Source organism: Falco rusticolus, chromosome 4, assembly GCF_015220075.1.
Source record: "Falco rusticolus isolate bFalRus1 chromosome 4, bFalRus1.pri, whole genome shotgun sequence".
Taxonomy (NCBI): domain Eukaryota; kingdom Metazoa; phylum Chordata; class Aves; order Falconiformes; family Falconidae; genus Falco; species Falco rusticolus.
In genome coordinates, this window is record NC_051190.1 from 47,424,473 (window position 1) to 47,439,371 (window position 14,899).

Here is a 14,899-nt window from a genome sequence, read left to right on the forward strand (position 1 = left end):
AGGAAGGCCAACGGAAAGAATACAAAAGTCATGTTTCACAGGAGTCTTTTAAAAAAACCAAACACTTTATTTTTAAATACGGTGCCACAACAAGGTGATGCTGCTGCCTCCTCCCTACCCATTGCCCCACACAGCATCCCAGCAGAGCAAGCCCCAGAGCAGAGCCCACCACCGTGCCTGGCCAACATGCCGGGGGCAGCAAGCAGGAGACCAATGCCCCAGCACCGCTGAGTTCTGGGGGCAAGCAGCTGCTGGCCCCAGGAAACCTGAATAATCGATAAAAAGCTTTTAAACAGCGCGAGACACCAGGAGATCAACAGCCTTCTCTCTGGCAGAAATATGGAACTGACTCAGGGTGCTTTACAAGGTACCCGGGGAGGGCTTGTGCTGAGCATCCCCACCCACGCCTCTGCCAGCCAGCTCCCTGCCTCCCACAAATGCTAGAAAAGCAAGCTATCTTTCCCCCCAAAAAAGAAAGCATTTTTATCTTTATGATATAGATAAACCTATTTTATGTAACTTCAGCTGTAATAGAGAAGGCTCTGTAGAAAGACCATGCGCGCAGACACACGCTGAATAACGTTATTTCCCTGCCTTATAATTCTCATCCCATGCCTGCTCAACTCACAAGCTGGGAAAACAAAATAATCTACAATAAACCATTCATTTCTCTCCCGACCTGCAGGACTCCACATGGAAAAACTACATGAAATTGGTCCAGGCTGATCTTGGCTATACTTTTGCTTCCCCATGTAGGAAGGAGCAGCTTGGTTAACTGGGATGCCCACTCAGCTCCCAGTTAGCAGCACTGGAAATGGTGCCGATGATCCCTGCACACCCTGAAGCAGCCCCTCTGAGAACAGGGACCCCCAAATTCACCTGTCATAGTGGATCTGAGCTCACCCCCAAAGCTCAGCACCCCAAACGAGTCCCTCCAACCCTGCCAAGGACCTAAACCCCCCACCACTGCCTCCCAGATCGACTTAATGGATCGCCAAGACTGACCTCATCTCCCCCCGCCCAGGCACAAGTTCCTGACCCCACTGCAGAGAAGCGAGGGGGATTTCTCCAGCCACTTGTCCCTGGGGCGCCTGGCTGATGCTCCCTCTGCCTCCTGGCACGGCTCACACTCAATGGCCAAATGCTCCAATGTAAGTTATGGAGGGGAACAACCTGGGGACATGTCCCAGGCATGTGGCAGGGTTGTCACAGCACCTCAGGTCCCCACGTGGGACAAGGGGCAGCACGGAAGGACATGCCAGCACAGCCCTTGCTCCACGTTTTTGCTCCTCTCCTGCCCAGGGAGAGCCAGGCAGAGGGATGCCACCAATCTGGGCTGAGCCTGCCCCCCCCTCCCCCCAGCCCCTTACTGCCACTGGGTGACAGTGGGGACCTGCTCCCTGCACTGGGGAGACCTCGCACTGTTCTGGCCTTCCCCGACACAGCAGGGATGGGATGGAGGATGTGACCCAGAAATGTGGCTCCAAACCTGCCACGGGAGATGTTCCTGGTTTGCTCACAGGGGCAGCAGGGCAGATCCAACCCTGGGGTGGCTGGGGTGTCCCCAAAACCTCATCCCCACCCACCAGCCAAGTTCCAGCAGCAGGCGAAGCAGCTCCTGAGGGGAGTGGGTCCCTGCCACCCCACAGCCGTTCCCCACCCTGTGATCAACCCGCATGCCAGATGAATCAGATTGAGTTTTTTGGGGGGGAAAGAGCCAAAAAAAGGGAAAGCAGCCAGAGATCCTGGTGTGGCAGGAGCCTCCTGCCTTGCAGACCCCTGCTCCCTGCTTGTTATTTTGCATCACTGTATAAAAGCACCTCCTGGGGCAAGTTTCTGCTCCCTGTGGTGGGGGTTACAGATTTTCTCTGCATCCACACAGGAATTTTTCCATTGTCCCAGCACAGTCCTCATACGAGGTGCCAGCCAGGGGTTTGTCAATTTGCTGAAAGAAACGGATTGGTGGGAGAACAGGGGCTTCTCCAGAGCTGCCAGAACTTCCTTGCGCAGGATTGTCTCTTTGCAGGAACGGGCTGTTTGGTGCGCAGGGCAATACCCGTCCTGGTTCCACCCCACACGGCTCCCGCCATGCTCCACAGCCTCCCTGGGAGACCTCCCCAGCCCCACTGCAGCCTCCTACTCACCCCCAGCCCTGCCATGGCCATGGGTGCTCTGTGACACCCCAAAACCCCATCCACATCCAGTGATGGCCCAGCTGCTGCATCCCTTGCTGCCCAGCCCCAACCCACCGGGTATCAGCCAGCCCAGGGGGGGATGCTCCAGGTCCCCAAGAGTGCTCCCAACTCCCCACCCCAGGTGGTCCCAGCTCCCCAGAGTGCTCCAGCACCCCAGGGGGATGCTCTGTCCCATCAGGGGAATGCTCCAGCTCCCCAGGGGTGCTCCCAGCCCCCCCAGGACTCGGCCCCTGGCCCTGGGTGCGTGGTCCCACATGTGCAGTCCAGGCGTCGTCGCCGCAGGGCTGTGGCAGCCCGTGGGCCTCCCTTCACCGTCCCAGCCTCCAGGCATCGCTCAGGCATAGGATGACAAAGGGAAGCTCACAGGGGGCAGGGGGCCGCGGCCCCACACTCCTCCAGCCGAGCACTCCTGCAGACGGAGGAGAGAAGTAAGCCAGGAGGGGAGGGAAGGGGGCAGGAGCCTGGGGGGGCTGGGGGATCCCCAGCCTGCGCTGCAACTGTAGGAGGTGAAAACCAGCCCATGGATCTCCCCAGCGTGACCCACCAGCCCTGGCGCTGCTTGTTCCCAACTTGGGGATGCGGTGGGCGTGCAGGGTGGGAGCAGGGCCATGCGCCCAGGCAGTGCTGGCGTGTGCAGGTGGGTGTGGATGAACGTGTGGGTTTGCCTGTGCAAACCCAAGGGGGTGAAGAGCGCAGCACCGAAAGGGCAGCACAGGGGTACACAAGCAGGGTCGCACATACACGTGTGTGCACACATGCCTGTACCAGGGTATGCACGCGTGCATGCACAACTGTGTGTGTGCGTGTGTGTGGCCGTGAATGCATGCACAAGCCTATGCAGGTGTGCGTGTGCGCAGGTCACCATGTGCTCAGGTGTCAGTGTACAAATGTGAATACCTGTGTGCATGTCTGCAGGCACATGCATCTGTGTGCGCACACGTGTGTCTGCACATACATGTGTGTGGCTGTCTGCACGCGTACGCGCGTGGTGCACAGCTGGGTGGGTCCAGCCCATGGTTGCCCACCCGCAAAGGCCAGGCTCAGGTACCCTTCCCAGGACTTAACCTTGCCCAGGGGGACCTTGGGGACCACTGGGCACCCGCCACCCCCCAGCCAGCAGCGCAGGGTGGTGGGTGCCCCCCACGCTCCCTCCTCCCTGGGATGTGATGCCACACTCGATGCCTCTCACCAAGGAAGCACTGGCCAGTGTCTGGGTGCAGCTGCAGGCACGCTGGGATGCTCGCAGCCCCTGTGCTGCTCAAGGAGCATGGACAGACGGGCTCTGCTCCCCCAGACCCGCTGCCATCCCTGCCCCCAGCTGTCCCCCACCAGCCCCAGGTCGCTGCCTCACTCACCTGGCAGGGCAGAGCCAAGGGCTGCTGCCAGTGCATCCTCTCCTCTTCTTGTCCTTTCCTGTCCCCTTCCCTCCATCTTAGCCAGCGCTGTGCAGAGCCCCTCACCCTGCCATCCCTCCTCCAGCGCCCTCCCCTCTCCCCAGCCCGACCACAGATGGGATCCTTCCCCTCTGCCCTTTTATACCATCTTTGCTCATATGACAAGCACGTGAAAAACCAGAGCAAAGCTTGGAAAAAAGCTCCTTAAGACGCTTTAATTCAGTTTCCTGGATCCCATGACTGAGCTCGGCCTCTGAACAGGGTCTCATGACCGTGGGACGCAGGCCCCGGCCATCAAAAGCCTCATTTATGCCCCAAAAGAGACTTAAACCCCTCCTGGCGCGTCACCCAGTGAGCCCGACGTCCCCCATGCCCGACCTCGGCCACAGCCCCATCTGCACCGGTGTGGTACCTCTGCCGAGGGCTCATGACAGCAGGAATCCCCCCTGTGGGACCCCTGGGACATCCCACACTTTTTCCCCTCTCACAGCCATTGCACGCGGGCACACGTGGGCACACACCGAAGCCCCCAGCCCAGCCACGTGCCTGCGACTGCAGCGACAGCAGCAGGAGCTGCCTGTGCTCCCGCTCTTCTGGCTGGGGACTTCAAAAGGACCTGGGGGGACGCCAGCACTGTCCCCTCTGCTGCGGCTGCTGGAGGGACTCTGGGACACTGCCTTTGCCATGCTGAGACCGAGGTTTTGGCAGAGCCCCCCTCCAGGCACCAAGCGCCATCCAGGTCTGGCCCCCACTCAGCCCCCTTCCCGCCCTGTCCCTTCCTGGCACTCCCAGCCGTGCCACCAGCAGTGGGGACAGAAGTACCATCCCAGTGGTTTGCAGCCAGTCTGGCCCCACTGGTGGGGGATGCTGCGCGCAGGACCCCCGGGGCAGGTCTGGCTCATGCCTTCTGGGGACCCTGCAGCTCACGTATGGATTAGTGCTTCTCCCTCCCTCCTCGCTCCAGCTGCCGGTGCCCAGGTGAGGATGGAGCCTCAGTTCTCCCTGGCCAGGAGCAGGGAAGGATCCAGACCTAAAAAGCCCGGATCCCTAACAACGACGGATCACAGCCGTGCATCATGGAGGCAGCAGCCAGCAATGGTCGGCTCACCGGGATCCAATACATGCAAACTGCATCTAAATTTTGAATATCAGGCTGAGATTTTCTATCTTTTTGCCTTTTTTTTTTTTCCCCCCCTATAAACTGAGACATGATAAATACAAACTCAAGCCACCACGACATCGCCCTGAACCCAAGCACAAGCTCTGAGACGTCCTGCCGGCAGTGCAGAGCTGCTCTAAAGCATCCGCAGCTCGACAGGAAACAGGCAGCAGTAAGAGGATAAAAATACCCTCGGTGCAAACAAAACATCTCTATGTCGGGATTAGGACACCGTGGGCTGCTCCAGCTCCACTAATCGGGGCCGGGGCCGGAGGGGAACTGGGCTGGGTGACCCTGGTGGCTTTGGCTTCCAGCACACGTGTGAGCTGAAAGCTCTAAAATCACCCCGTGCCGGGGATGGGAGGGGAGCACGGGGGGATGCTCAGGGAGCAGCCAGACATCCCAGCTCCTGGACCCTGAACCCCCTCTGCAAAAACCCCAGCACCCAAATCCGCTTCTGGCTTCTGCAGAGCCCCAGTGCCGAGGGTCCCCCCTCCTCACCGCAGCACCCTGCCTCGGTCCTGGGGGGAAGGTGAGGGGTGTGGGGAGCTGGGGGTCCCATGCCCCCCCGGCCCCGTGGCTGCCACCCACAAACAATAGGTGCATTTGAGCGCTCCGTGTGTCAAATGCAAGGCCCCACCACAGGCCCCTGAGCCCCCCACCCCCACGAGCCGCCTAAGGAGATTATCGCTCCTCACATGAGCCTGTGGGCCCCACGGGGGAGGAGGGGACACGGGGCGACAGGGACAGGGAGGGGGGAACCGGTTTCCTGAGAGCCCCACGAGGGTCCCTGTGGGCACGGGAAGGGACAGAGGGATGCTCTACTCTTTGGCAAAGGCAAGGGATGCAGGAAAACACACGGACACTCTGAACAGCTCTTTCGGGGTGATTTCGGAGCAGCCATCAACCCCCAAAAGCACAAAGCCGAGCGCCCTGCCGCTCTGTGGGGCAAACACCCTGTCTGCTGGCAGAGGCCAAGGCGGGATGCCCCCGTGCCTGCCTCTGTGGCCAGCACACACCAGGAATCACAGAGTCCCCTGGGAGCCCGGGGCACAGCTGGGCACAGAGTAGGTCAAAACAAAGCTGTGCTCACCCCAGGGTCACCCTGCCTGCTCAGGACCATGCTGTGTGCCTCGCCATGCTGGCCCTGGCACACCGGCAGACCATGGGGATGTCCCCCTTCCCCTCCCTGCAGCACACCCGAGGCCCCACGCTCCTGCTCCTAGGAGGCTGAGACCTCCTAGGTCCTCCACCTCCCATGGGAACCCCTAATGAAACAGGGCAGGGGCTGGCGGGGGAACAGGCTCCCGTTGTCCCCACAGCCCGATTCGAAGAAGCAGACCTTTGCAGCCCAATCCCAGGAGCCCAAGGGCTCCTTCCCCATCTGCTGGCACCCTGGGGCTGCCCAGTCCCCAGAGGAGGGTGACAAGCGTCAGGGATCTGGCCAAGTGCAATTCAGCAGAGACATCGGCCAGCAGGGAAAGCCAAGGGGCTGGAGCCACATGGGCTGGGGCTGGTCCCCCCAGCAGGGTGATGGAAAGGCAGCCCCAGGTGTACCCAGGGAAAGGGTGCACACGGGTAAAACGTTAAACCTCTGCTCTTTATTTGGTGCCTGGTTTCCTTGCCCCGTTTCCCCGAGCGCACTGCCTGCGAGTGAGATGGAGAAGGTTTTCTAGGGATGACCTGAACGCGGGGAGCGCTCTGAGAAGGCAGAGCAGGGGGCACCTCCTCCATGTATCCCCAAACTCCCCTTGGGACACAGACACTAGGCACCCCACCGCCACCAGCGCTGATCCCGGGAAAGCGCCATTGAGAGCAGGAACTGCCACCTCCTCCGTCCCGCCCCGCAGCAATGGCGGGGAGGGGGCTGGGCCCCCAGCCCCTCTCCAACTCGCCTTATTGCTATAGTCAGAGCAGCAGAGCGGCCAGGAGGAATTCAGGAGTTCGCTGGTTTAGGAGGGGGGATGAGGACACATCCGAAGCCAAGGGTACACCATCAGGTGGGTGGGCTCTCATCTTTCTGAGGAAGGGGGAAGGAGCTGCCGTCTCTTGCCAGCCCGGCCGGTGGTGCCAGCAGCGCCGGGGCTGACACCGGGAGGGAGGAGAGTTGTGCTTGCGTCCAAGAGGAAAATGCACCATCTGCTCCAGGGCATCCTGCCCTCTCCCGAGCCCGGAGCTGAGGTTGTACAAACTCATTGCACCTCCAGCAGCAGGGATTGGGGAGGGACACTGGGAAGAGAACTGGAGAAACAGGCAGAAACCCCCTGCCCGTCCCCCTGCCCTGCTAGTTACGTTGGCTGGGCAGCTCCTGGGAGATGAATTTTCGAAGGCGCTCGAGGTACTGGCTGTAGAGTTCAATGTCATTGTGCCCAGCCCCGTCCACCCACAGCGGCTCCACAGCCTTGGGGCAGCGTTCAAAGAGCGCCAGGCCATGGGAGAAGTCGATGACTTCATCCTCCGTGCCGTGGATGATGAGGACAGGAGAGGTGATTTTGGAGATCTTCTCGATGCTGCAAAGAAAGTGGGTGAAGAAGAGATGAGAGGCGGGGTAAGTACAGGGATCATGGCACTCCCTCCTGCCCCCCAAAACTTATTCCCTCGGGGAGAGGGACCAGGAAATGCTCTTTGATCACAGCAGAGCATGGGGACATGGAGCTTCTGCCAAGGATGACCTCCAGGACAAGGTCTTCCCTGACATGACAGACAAGGACCAGACACAACAGCCCCATGGGACCCAGGCAGGGCTGACAGTAACCGCTGCAGGACAGCGTGGACGCAGGCCCTCCCCGCTCAGGATCAGCCATGCCAGGCTTTGAGGAGTGGAAGCACGGCTGTTCTCAGCCCGGCCCCGGAGGCCACGGGGACGTAGAGCGTGGGCTGGTGGCTCCCCGCCACGGCTTCTGGCTCGGGGACCGTCTCTCGGGCCCTGCTGGCCCGGCTACGAGGAAAAGGCAAAGCAGGAACTCATCCCACCTCAGTGCTGCTTTTCCATGCCACTGCCTCTGCCGTCTGCAGAGGGGGGGAAAAAAGGCCAAGAAATTACTCCTGGGGTGGAGAAGGGTCCCAGGGGCACCTGGGATCACCCTTGTGATACACTACAAGGGGCCAGTGGCACAGCCCCAGAGCTGGCAGGCAAAGACACTGGACAGGATGGCCAGGAGGTGATGCCACCAGGGGACTTGGGGTGCACACACCATCAGGAGAAGGCACGGTGACCCCAGTGAGAGTTACAGCCCCCCAAGATGGGGTGAAATGCAAGGCAAGAGGATGCCGATGGGCACGTTTAAGCCCATCATTGGAAAGAGACCCAGTTTTCACCACAACCCCTCTTCATGGCCAGGGCTGGTGTCCAGGACAGAGCTGGTCTGGGCACTGACCCTCCAGAGCTGACCCTGTCCCTTCTCCTCGGGCCACTCACTTGGGGAAGGCATCGAACCAGTAGGTCTTCTTGGTCTCAGGGAAGGCGACTCTCATGCCAGAGGTGAGCGGGGAGTGGAGCACGATGGCAGCACACTCGTAGCGGGAGGCCAGATCAACTGTGGGCACTGTGCCGATGCTCTGTCCATATAAAATAATGTTCTCCGGGCTGATCCCATATCTGGAAGAGGGCAGGTCAGGTCAGCACCCAAGCACCAGAGTCACAGTGCCAGGAGATACAGCCCAGGGGATCACCCTGCTCTGGCCACAGCACCCTGCAAGGCTTGCTGGGGCCAGGGGGAACAGGGCTCTGTCCCCCCTGCCTTTCCCTCACAGCTGGGCCCAAAGCAGCTGCCCTGCACCCCCGGCAGGACCAGGGAGCAGCCGGGGCTGAGCTGCCAGAGGAGCTGTGGGGGGTGTCAGGGCTCACCCTCGGCAGGAGCAGGGTTCCAGGCAGGCTCGCAGCCGCACAAGGCAGCCCCCAAGTTCCTGGGTCACGCTGCGAGCCTGGCCACAGGGCAGGGGAGGCAGAGCCCATCATGGGGCTGCACCTTGAACCTGGCTGGGGAACCAGGGCTGAGCACAGCCTGGGGAGAGCCTGGGAACGGCAAGATGGGGAGCACAGCTTGTGCCAGCACCTCCAAGCAAGGTCATACCCCTGCAGCATCCCAGCCCCTCCAGGTCCCCCAGCCTGCTCCCCTGCAGCTGCTTTCCAGCCACCCCTTGCCATTATGAGTGGCCCGGGTTCCCTCTCTGGGAGATTTCCTGTTTTCCAGACTGCTGGACCACAGGGTTTTCCTGGCGGCAGCATGGACATCCTCCCTTCCCCCTGCCAGGCACCCAGCTCACCGCGTCCGCAGCGCCTGCCACGCAGCATCGATGTCGGAGTAGAGGTTCCTCTCGGAGGGCTTGCCCGTGCTCACGCCGTAGCCTGAGTAGTCATAGGAGAAGATGTTGCAGTTGATGCGGGTGCCCAGCCCGATATAGAAGCTGCTCATCTGCCCCAGGTCCACGGCGTTGCCATGTGAGAAGAGCACCGTGTATCTGCAGCACCGAGGAGAGACAGGCACAGCAGGTTAATCGTGGATTCTGCGGTGCTGCTGCACTGCCCAGCCCCACCAACAGCTCAGGGATGGATGTGCCTGGGCAGCACCAGCCGGGACATCAGCTTGGGAGGCCAAAACCCAAACCCCAGGACATGAAGGGCCAACGCTCCTCTGGCCATCAAGGAGGGTCCTCGCAACGCCCCCAATCCGATCCTGGAGATACCCAGACACACTCCTTGCCACCCAGGGCCAGGGGCTTGCTCCCAGCAGAAACAGGCAGCCCAAAGGCAGGATGATTCTGTTCAAGTTTCTGAGTCTATTTTTGGTAAAAAGCTCAGGATTTGGGGCCGTTTGCCCAATGGGGATTTCAAGTAAGAGTTCTGACAGCAGATTTTTTTCTCTCCTGAGTCTGGCAAGACACCAGGCACTGGGAGAGAAGTGAATTGTGGGAGTGACAAGGCACAAGAAATTTCCACCATAAGGGGAAAAACAATGTTAATCATAAAAATTAACACTAATAGCAGATTGATGGAAGCTTGGCTCTCTTCTGCTGGAGGGAGGGAGCAGGACCCACTCCATGTTGAGCCCTCACAGTTGGTCCGAGAGAGGTCTGCGGCCAGGTTGAGCCTCTGTGTCCCAGCCTGGACACCGCAGGAAGGGAGGGGGTGGCAGGATGGGCTGGGGGTGGGGAAGACAGACAACAAGCGAGACCTGATGCCCCAGGGGGTTTGGCCAGATTCCCCCCAGCCTGGAGCTGTCCCTCCAGCCCTGCAGCCTGTGCTTAAACAGCCGCTCCTGCAGGCTGGCTGGGAGCGGGGCCAGCACCGAGCATCGCTGCAGCATGGCGCAGGCAGGTGGATGTGCAGGCAGAGCAATCCTGCCACTGCTCTCCTCTCTCTGGGAACCCATGCAGGGACAGCAGACATCCCCATGGGCAGCCTGCAGAGCCCTCTAACATCTCTCCATCCCCTGCAAGAGCCACCCTCCTCACCCCCAGCCCACTCAGTGGCTTCAGAGCCCTTGGTGAGCTGGGGGCTGCTCCAGGCTGCACTCCCCTGTGCAGGGGTCTCTGCGGATGCCGTTCCTTGGAAGGCGCATTGCTCCCAGGTGGATACCAGTGGGGGAGCTGGTCAGCTGGGGTGGTGCAGGCTTTGCGACCTGGCCTCCCTCTGCACCTGAGCCCCCAAGCTGTGCCACCGGCTCGGGGAGCAGCTCCCAAGCCCCCTCCCGTCCCCTAGTGCTTGGTCACCAGCAGCCGGGAGGTGGTCTCCACCTCACACCCCAGGCTGCCCCTCTCCAGCTTCCCAGTTTTCAGACCCACGGGAGTGACCAGCAGCAGGTTGTGCCTAAACACCTCCTGGCTTTCACTCCTATCGCCCTTCCCCTTGAGGAATCAAACATGCTCGTGAATGAGACTAAAAATGCAGCCCCAGTTGCCCGCAGGGGTCTCCTGGCTGGCACAGGCTCTTGCCCATCCACATGGTCGCTGCAGGGCTGGGGATGGAGGCTGGGGTGCAGACCCCTCTGGTGCTCACCAAGAGCTCACTGCACAGCTGGAGCATGTTGTATCACTGGCGTGTCATCAGGAGGGATCTGCGGGACTGCCTAAGGAATCCCTACATCCCTGTAGCCTCCGGCTTTGCCTCCACTCCCTGCTTAATCCCATTCCCGGCTGCAGCCACAAGCCAGACTGGTCCCAGGAGCTGAGCTCACCCGCCCCGCAGGATGCCTCTAAACCCCCATGGCAGGGCCGGCTCCTTCAGCGAGGCGCCAGGTCGGGCTGGGTCGAGGAGGTGGTGCTCAGCTGAAGGAGAGAAGCGGGCAGGATGGCACGCTGCCTCACCAGCGCCTCACCAGCCTGGTACCAAGCGGCTGGGGTCAAACAGCCAGGCTGGTACATCCAGGGGCAACTCACCTGGCACCTGGCACGCAGCGGACGTACATGCAGCCAACGCGGTTCCCCCGACTGCTTTTGGTGACGAACACCTCAATGTTGTCCAGCTCCCGCTGGGAGTACTGGAAATCCGCCCGGTCCTTCAAGTGCAGCTTCCACCGCCCCGCAGCGCCGCCTCGCAGGGAGCCCGTGCTGGTGCTGCCCACAGGCTCTGGCTCGGGGACCACGGCATAGGTGGGCTCTGGGGGCAAGAAGGCCAGTTTGGCAGCGATGCGGCTGGGGCAGGGGGGACAGCAGAAGAGGCAGCAGAGTTGGCTGATCGACAGCCCGTTCATGACGGCAGCGAGGCAAAAGGCAGCCGCGTCTGGAGCGAGGGAGGATCCAAATCGGACAGAGGCCGGGAACGACGACAGCCTGGAGAGGCCCCGTCCTCAGCTGGCCCTCGGCACAGCTGCCGCCAGCAGCCCACTGTGGGCCGGGGTGCTGGTCGGGGCTGGGGTGGCCGCCATCCGTCCGTCTGCGGGCAGCAGCGGTGGCCTGTGGGCAGGACACGCAGCAGTGAGGGCTCTGCGCTGGGCACCCCCCAGGCACGCGTGACCCACAGCCGGGGACAAACACGCACCTCCCCAGCACACCCATGCGCTGGCGAGCACAGGCACCGCACCGCCTCTAGCCGAGGGGCGCACCGTCCCATCCCTCCCCTCCCCCAGCCCCCACACTCACACTGAACCCACGCAGCCCCCCAAAACCAAGCCTCCTTCAACACTTCCCAGCCCCCGCACCAGGCCCACGCTGAGGAGGCGAGGATGTTGGGCGCAGGATGATCGCACACATACACACGCTCCACAACAGCCGCGTGGTCGGTGGGACGAAGGATACAGCCCCCCCTGGACCCCCCAACCGCCGGCACAGGCCCAGCCACACTGGCGTGCAGCAGGAGCGCTGAGCTCCCAAAGAAAAAGGGGAGGGGGAAGAAAGGGGAGAGGAGAGGGGAAAAAAAAAAAAAAAGCAACTATTTTCTGCAAGTTTGGGCACAGGCTCGCACTGAGGAATGTCAAACCAGCCCACACCCCGAGGAATTTGCTCCATCTGCTTCCGAAGGGCTGGGAAAGGGGAGGAAAGGGTGGAGGGGGGCTGCCCGCCCAGCGGGAGGAGAAGGCAGGCAGCACCAAAATATGCCAAAATATTCAGAGAGAAGGGATGCCCCGTACCGCGGCCCCGCTGCAGGCCCTGTGCTGGGGGGGCCAGGGCTGGGCTGGGGTCCCCCTCCTGCCGGTGACCACAGTGGTGCTGGGGCCGGCACACAGCAGCCCCGTGTCCCCCCAGTTTGGTGGAAGTGGACGGGGTGTCCGGCGGCCGCACACCTGCACGGGCACGTCCCGGCGTGGGTCCACGCAGGCAGAGCAGGCAGCCGCTGGCAGCGCAGGCGCCGTGGGTCACACTCATGCCGTGTGTCACGCTTGTGCCGGGCCAAACCCCAGCACCCGTGGGGCTGGCACCCCCGTGGGCAGGTACCCCTGGGGGGCTGGCACCCCCGTGGGTCTGGCATCCCTGAGGGCAGGTTACCCCAGTGGGCAGGTACCCCTGTGGGGCTGGCACCCCTGGGGGCAGGTTACCCCCCATGGGCAGGTACCCCTGTGGGACTTGGCACCCTGTGGGCACATAACCCTGGGGGGCTGGCACCCCTGTGGGCACGTTACCCCCATGGGCAGGTACCCCTGGGGGGCTGGCACCCCCATGGGGCAGGCACCCCTGCCCTCGCCCCACAGCCAGCATGAGGGACCAGATCCAGACCCCCAAGCTAACCCCCCGCATGGCGTGGGGCTGGCTCCATGCTACACACACCCCGCTGAGCCCCCCCCCCGCCAACAATCACTCCATGGCCACAGCAGGAGGATCCACACTGCACCCACCCACTCACTTGACCTGAGCAGGCCACCCAACACGCTGACCCACACGGGATTCCCCCCCCCCCAGTGACTGGTGGGTGCCCCCCACCCCACCAGTGACCAGTGTGGGCCTCTCCTCTCCACTGACAGGCATGGGAACCCCCCACCCCACACACAGTGACTGGCGTGGGCCTCCCACCCCCCACTGGCTGGGGAGAGGGGGGTCCCACACACACTGACCTGTGTGGGCCCCCCCTACTGAGTGAGTGCCCCCCCCCCAAACACACACACTGACCCATATGTGCCTCCCCCCACCACCTTCCAGGCACAGGACCCCCCACCCCACACACACCAACTGGCATGGGTGTCCCCCACCATGGGCTGCTGTGGGAGGCCCCCCTAAATTGACCTGTGTACCCCCCCTCCACTGACTGCTGTGGGACCCCCACCACTTACCAGTGGAGATCCCCGCCCCTGCTGACCAGCGTGGGCCTCCCACCCCACTGCCAGGCATGGGATCCCCCACCCCACACTTGCTGTCCCCCCCCCCCCAGACTGCTGCAGGCCTCCTACACACCAGTGGTAACTGGTGTGGGACCCTCCTCAAACACATGCTGCCTCGTGGGACCACCATGCCCCTCCATTGACCGGTTTGCCCCCCCTCCTCAAACACTGCCCTGCGTGGGCCCCCCCCCCGACTGCTGTGGCCTCCCCCCTCACTGCCCCGTGTGGGACCCTCCCTCAAACCCACACGCCGCCGGGTGGGACCACCGCGGGCCACCCCCCGGACTGGTTTTCCCTCCCCACACACACACACAAACACTGACCTGCGTGCCCCCCCCCACCGCTGTAGGCCTCCCCACACCCCCCACCGCCCTGTGTGGGCCCCACTCCCTCCACCGACCCATACGCCCCCACTCCCCACACACGCTGACCCCCGCGGGCCCCCCCCCGACAGCTGTGGGTCCCCAAACACAGACCCTGAGCGGCGTGGGGCCCCACCGTCCACCGCGGGGCCCGACAACCCACCGCCCCCAGCACACGCTCATGCCCCCCGCGTCCCCAGAGCCCGGCCGAGGCAGGGCCGTGCCCACCCCCCCCCGTACCTGGGCATGCTCCGGCCCGGGCCCCCCCGCGCTCGGGGCTGCCGAAGGGACGGGCGGCCGCTGCGGTCCTCCGAGGCGGGGGCGGCGCTGCACAGCGGCCCGCCTGGCCCCGCCCGCTCCCGCCCGGAAGTGACGCCATCTCCCCGCCCCCGTTGCCAGGGGAACGGCGCGGCCTTGCCCGGGGCTGCCCGCCCCTGGTGGCCGCCGGCGCCAAGGCGGGGGTAGGTGGGCGAACCCACGCACGGAGCCCCACACACGTCCCCCTCCCAACGCCCCCCGGGCTGGATAGGGGGAGCAGGGGGGCGGCTCGGGCCCGCGCCGGAGCTGGGGTCCCACCTGGGTCCCAGGCGCCAGCCCAAACCCCCTTTCCTTCCCCTCCCCGGGTCACAGGCCGCTCCAGGCCCCACTCCAGCCCTGCACACGCCGGTAGGGAAAGCAGCTCCCCCGCCACGGCCCCCTAGGGCTAAGGGAGAGTTTGGTCCTCTAAGGGGACAGGGGACAGCCTGTGCACCAGGGTGGTGGGGACAGAACCTGGGAGTCTGGGTGCCAGCACCGGGGGACTCCAACCCCCACCAGCACCAGGCAAGGTTATTTATTATCCATGGGGAAACTGAGGCACGGAGCCCCACAGCCACCCAGGAGTGCCCCGAGCTGAGCTTTTGCCGGCGTGCAACACATCCAGGCCCATAACAAACCATCCACAGCATCCAAGCAAACTAGACTGTATTAATATTTACACTTAGGAAGAGGAAGGAAATAAAGAGGAAAAGGTAGGTGGTGGAGAAGCAGGTGGCTGCCC

At 62.8% G+C, this 14,899-nt stretch overlaps 1 protein-coding gene across 1 annotated transcript; it reads right to left on the reverse strand.

Moving 5' to 3' along the window:
- Positions 1–6,327: 6,327 nt before the first annotated feature.
- Positions 6,328–14,214, reverse strand: ABHD17A (abhydrolase domain containing 17A, depalmitoylase). The gene is made up of 5 exons (XM_037384564.1): positions 14,101–14,214; positions 11,127–11,642; positions 9,015–9,209; positions 8,167–8,346; positions 6,328–7,258 (listed from the first exon to the last, which is right to left on the reverse strand). The coding sequence occupies exons 2-5, from the start codon at positions 11,438–11,440 to the stop codon at positions 7,033–7,035; spliced, it is 915 nt and encodes a 304-aa protein (XP_037240461.1). The 5' UTR covers positions 11,441–11,642; positions 14,101–14,214; the 3' UTR covers positions 6,328–7,032.
- Positions 14,215–14,899: the final 685 nt, after the last annotated feature.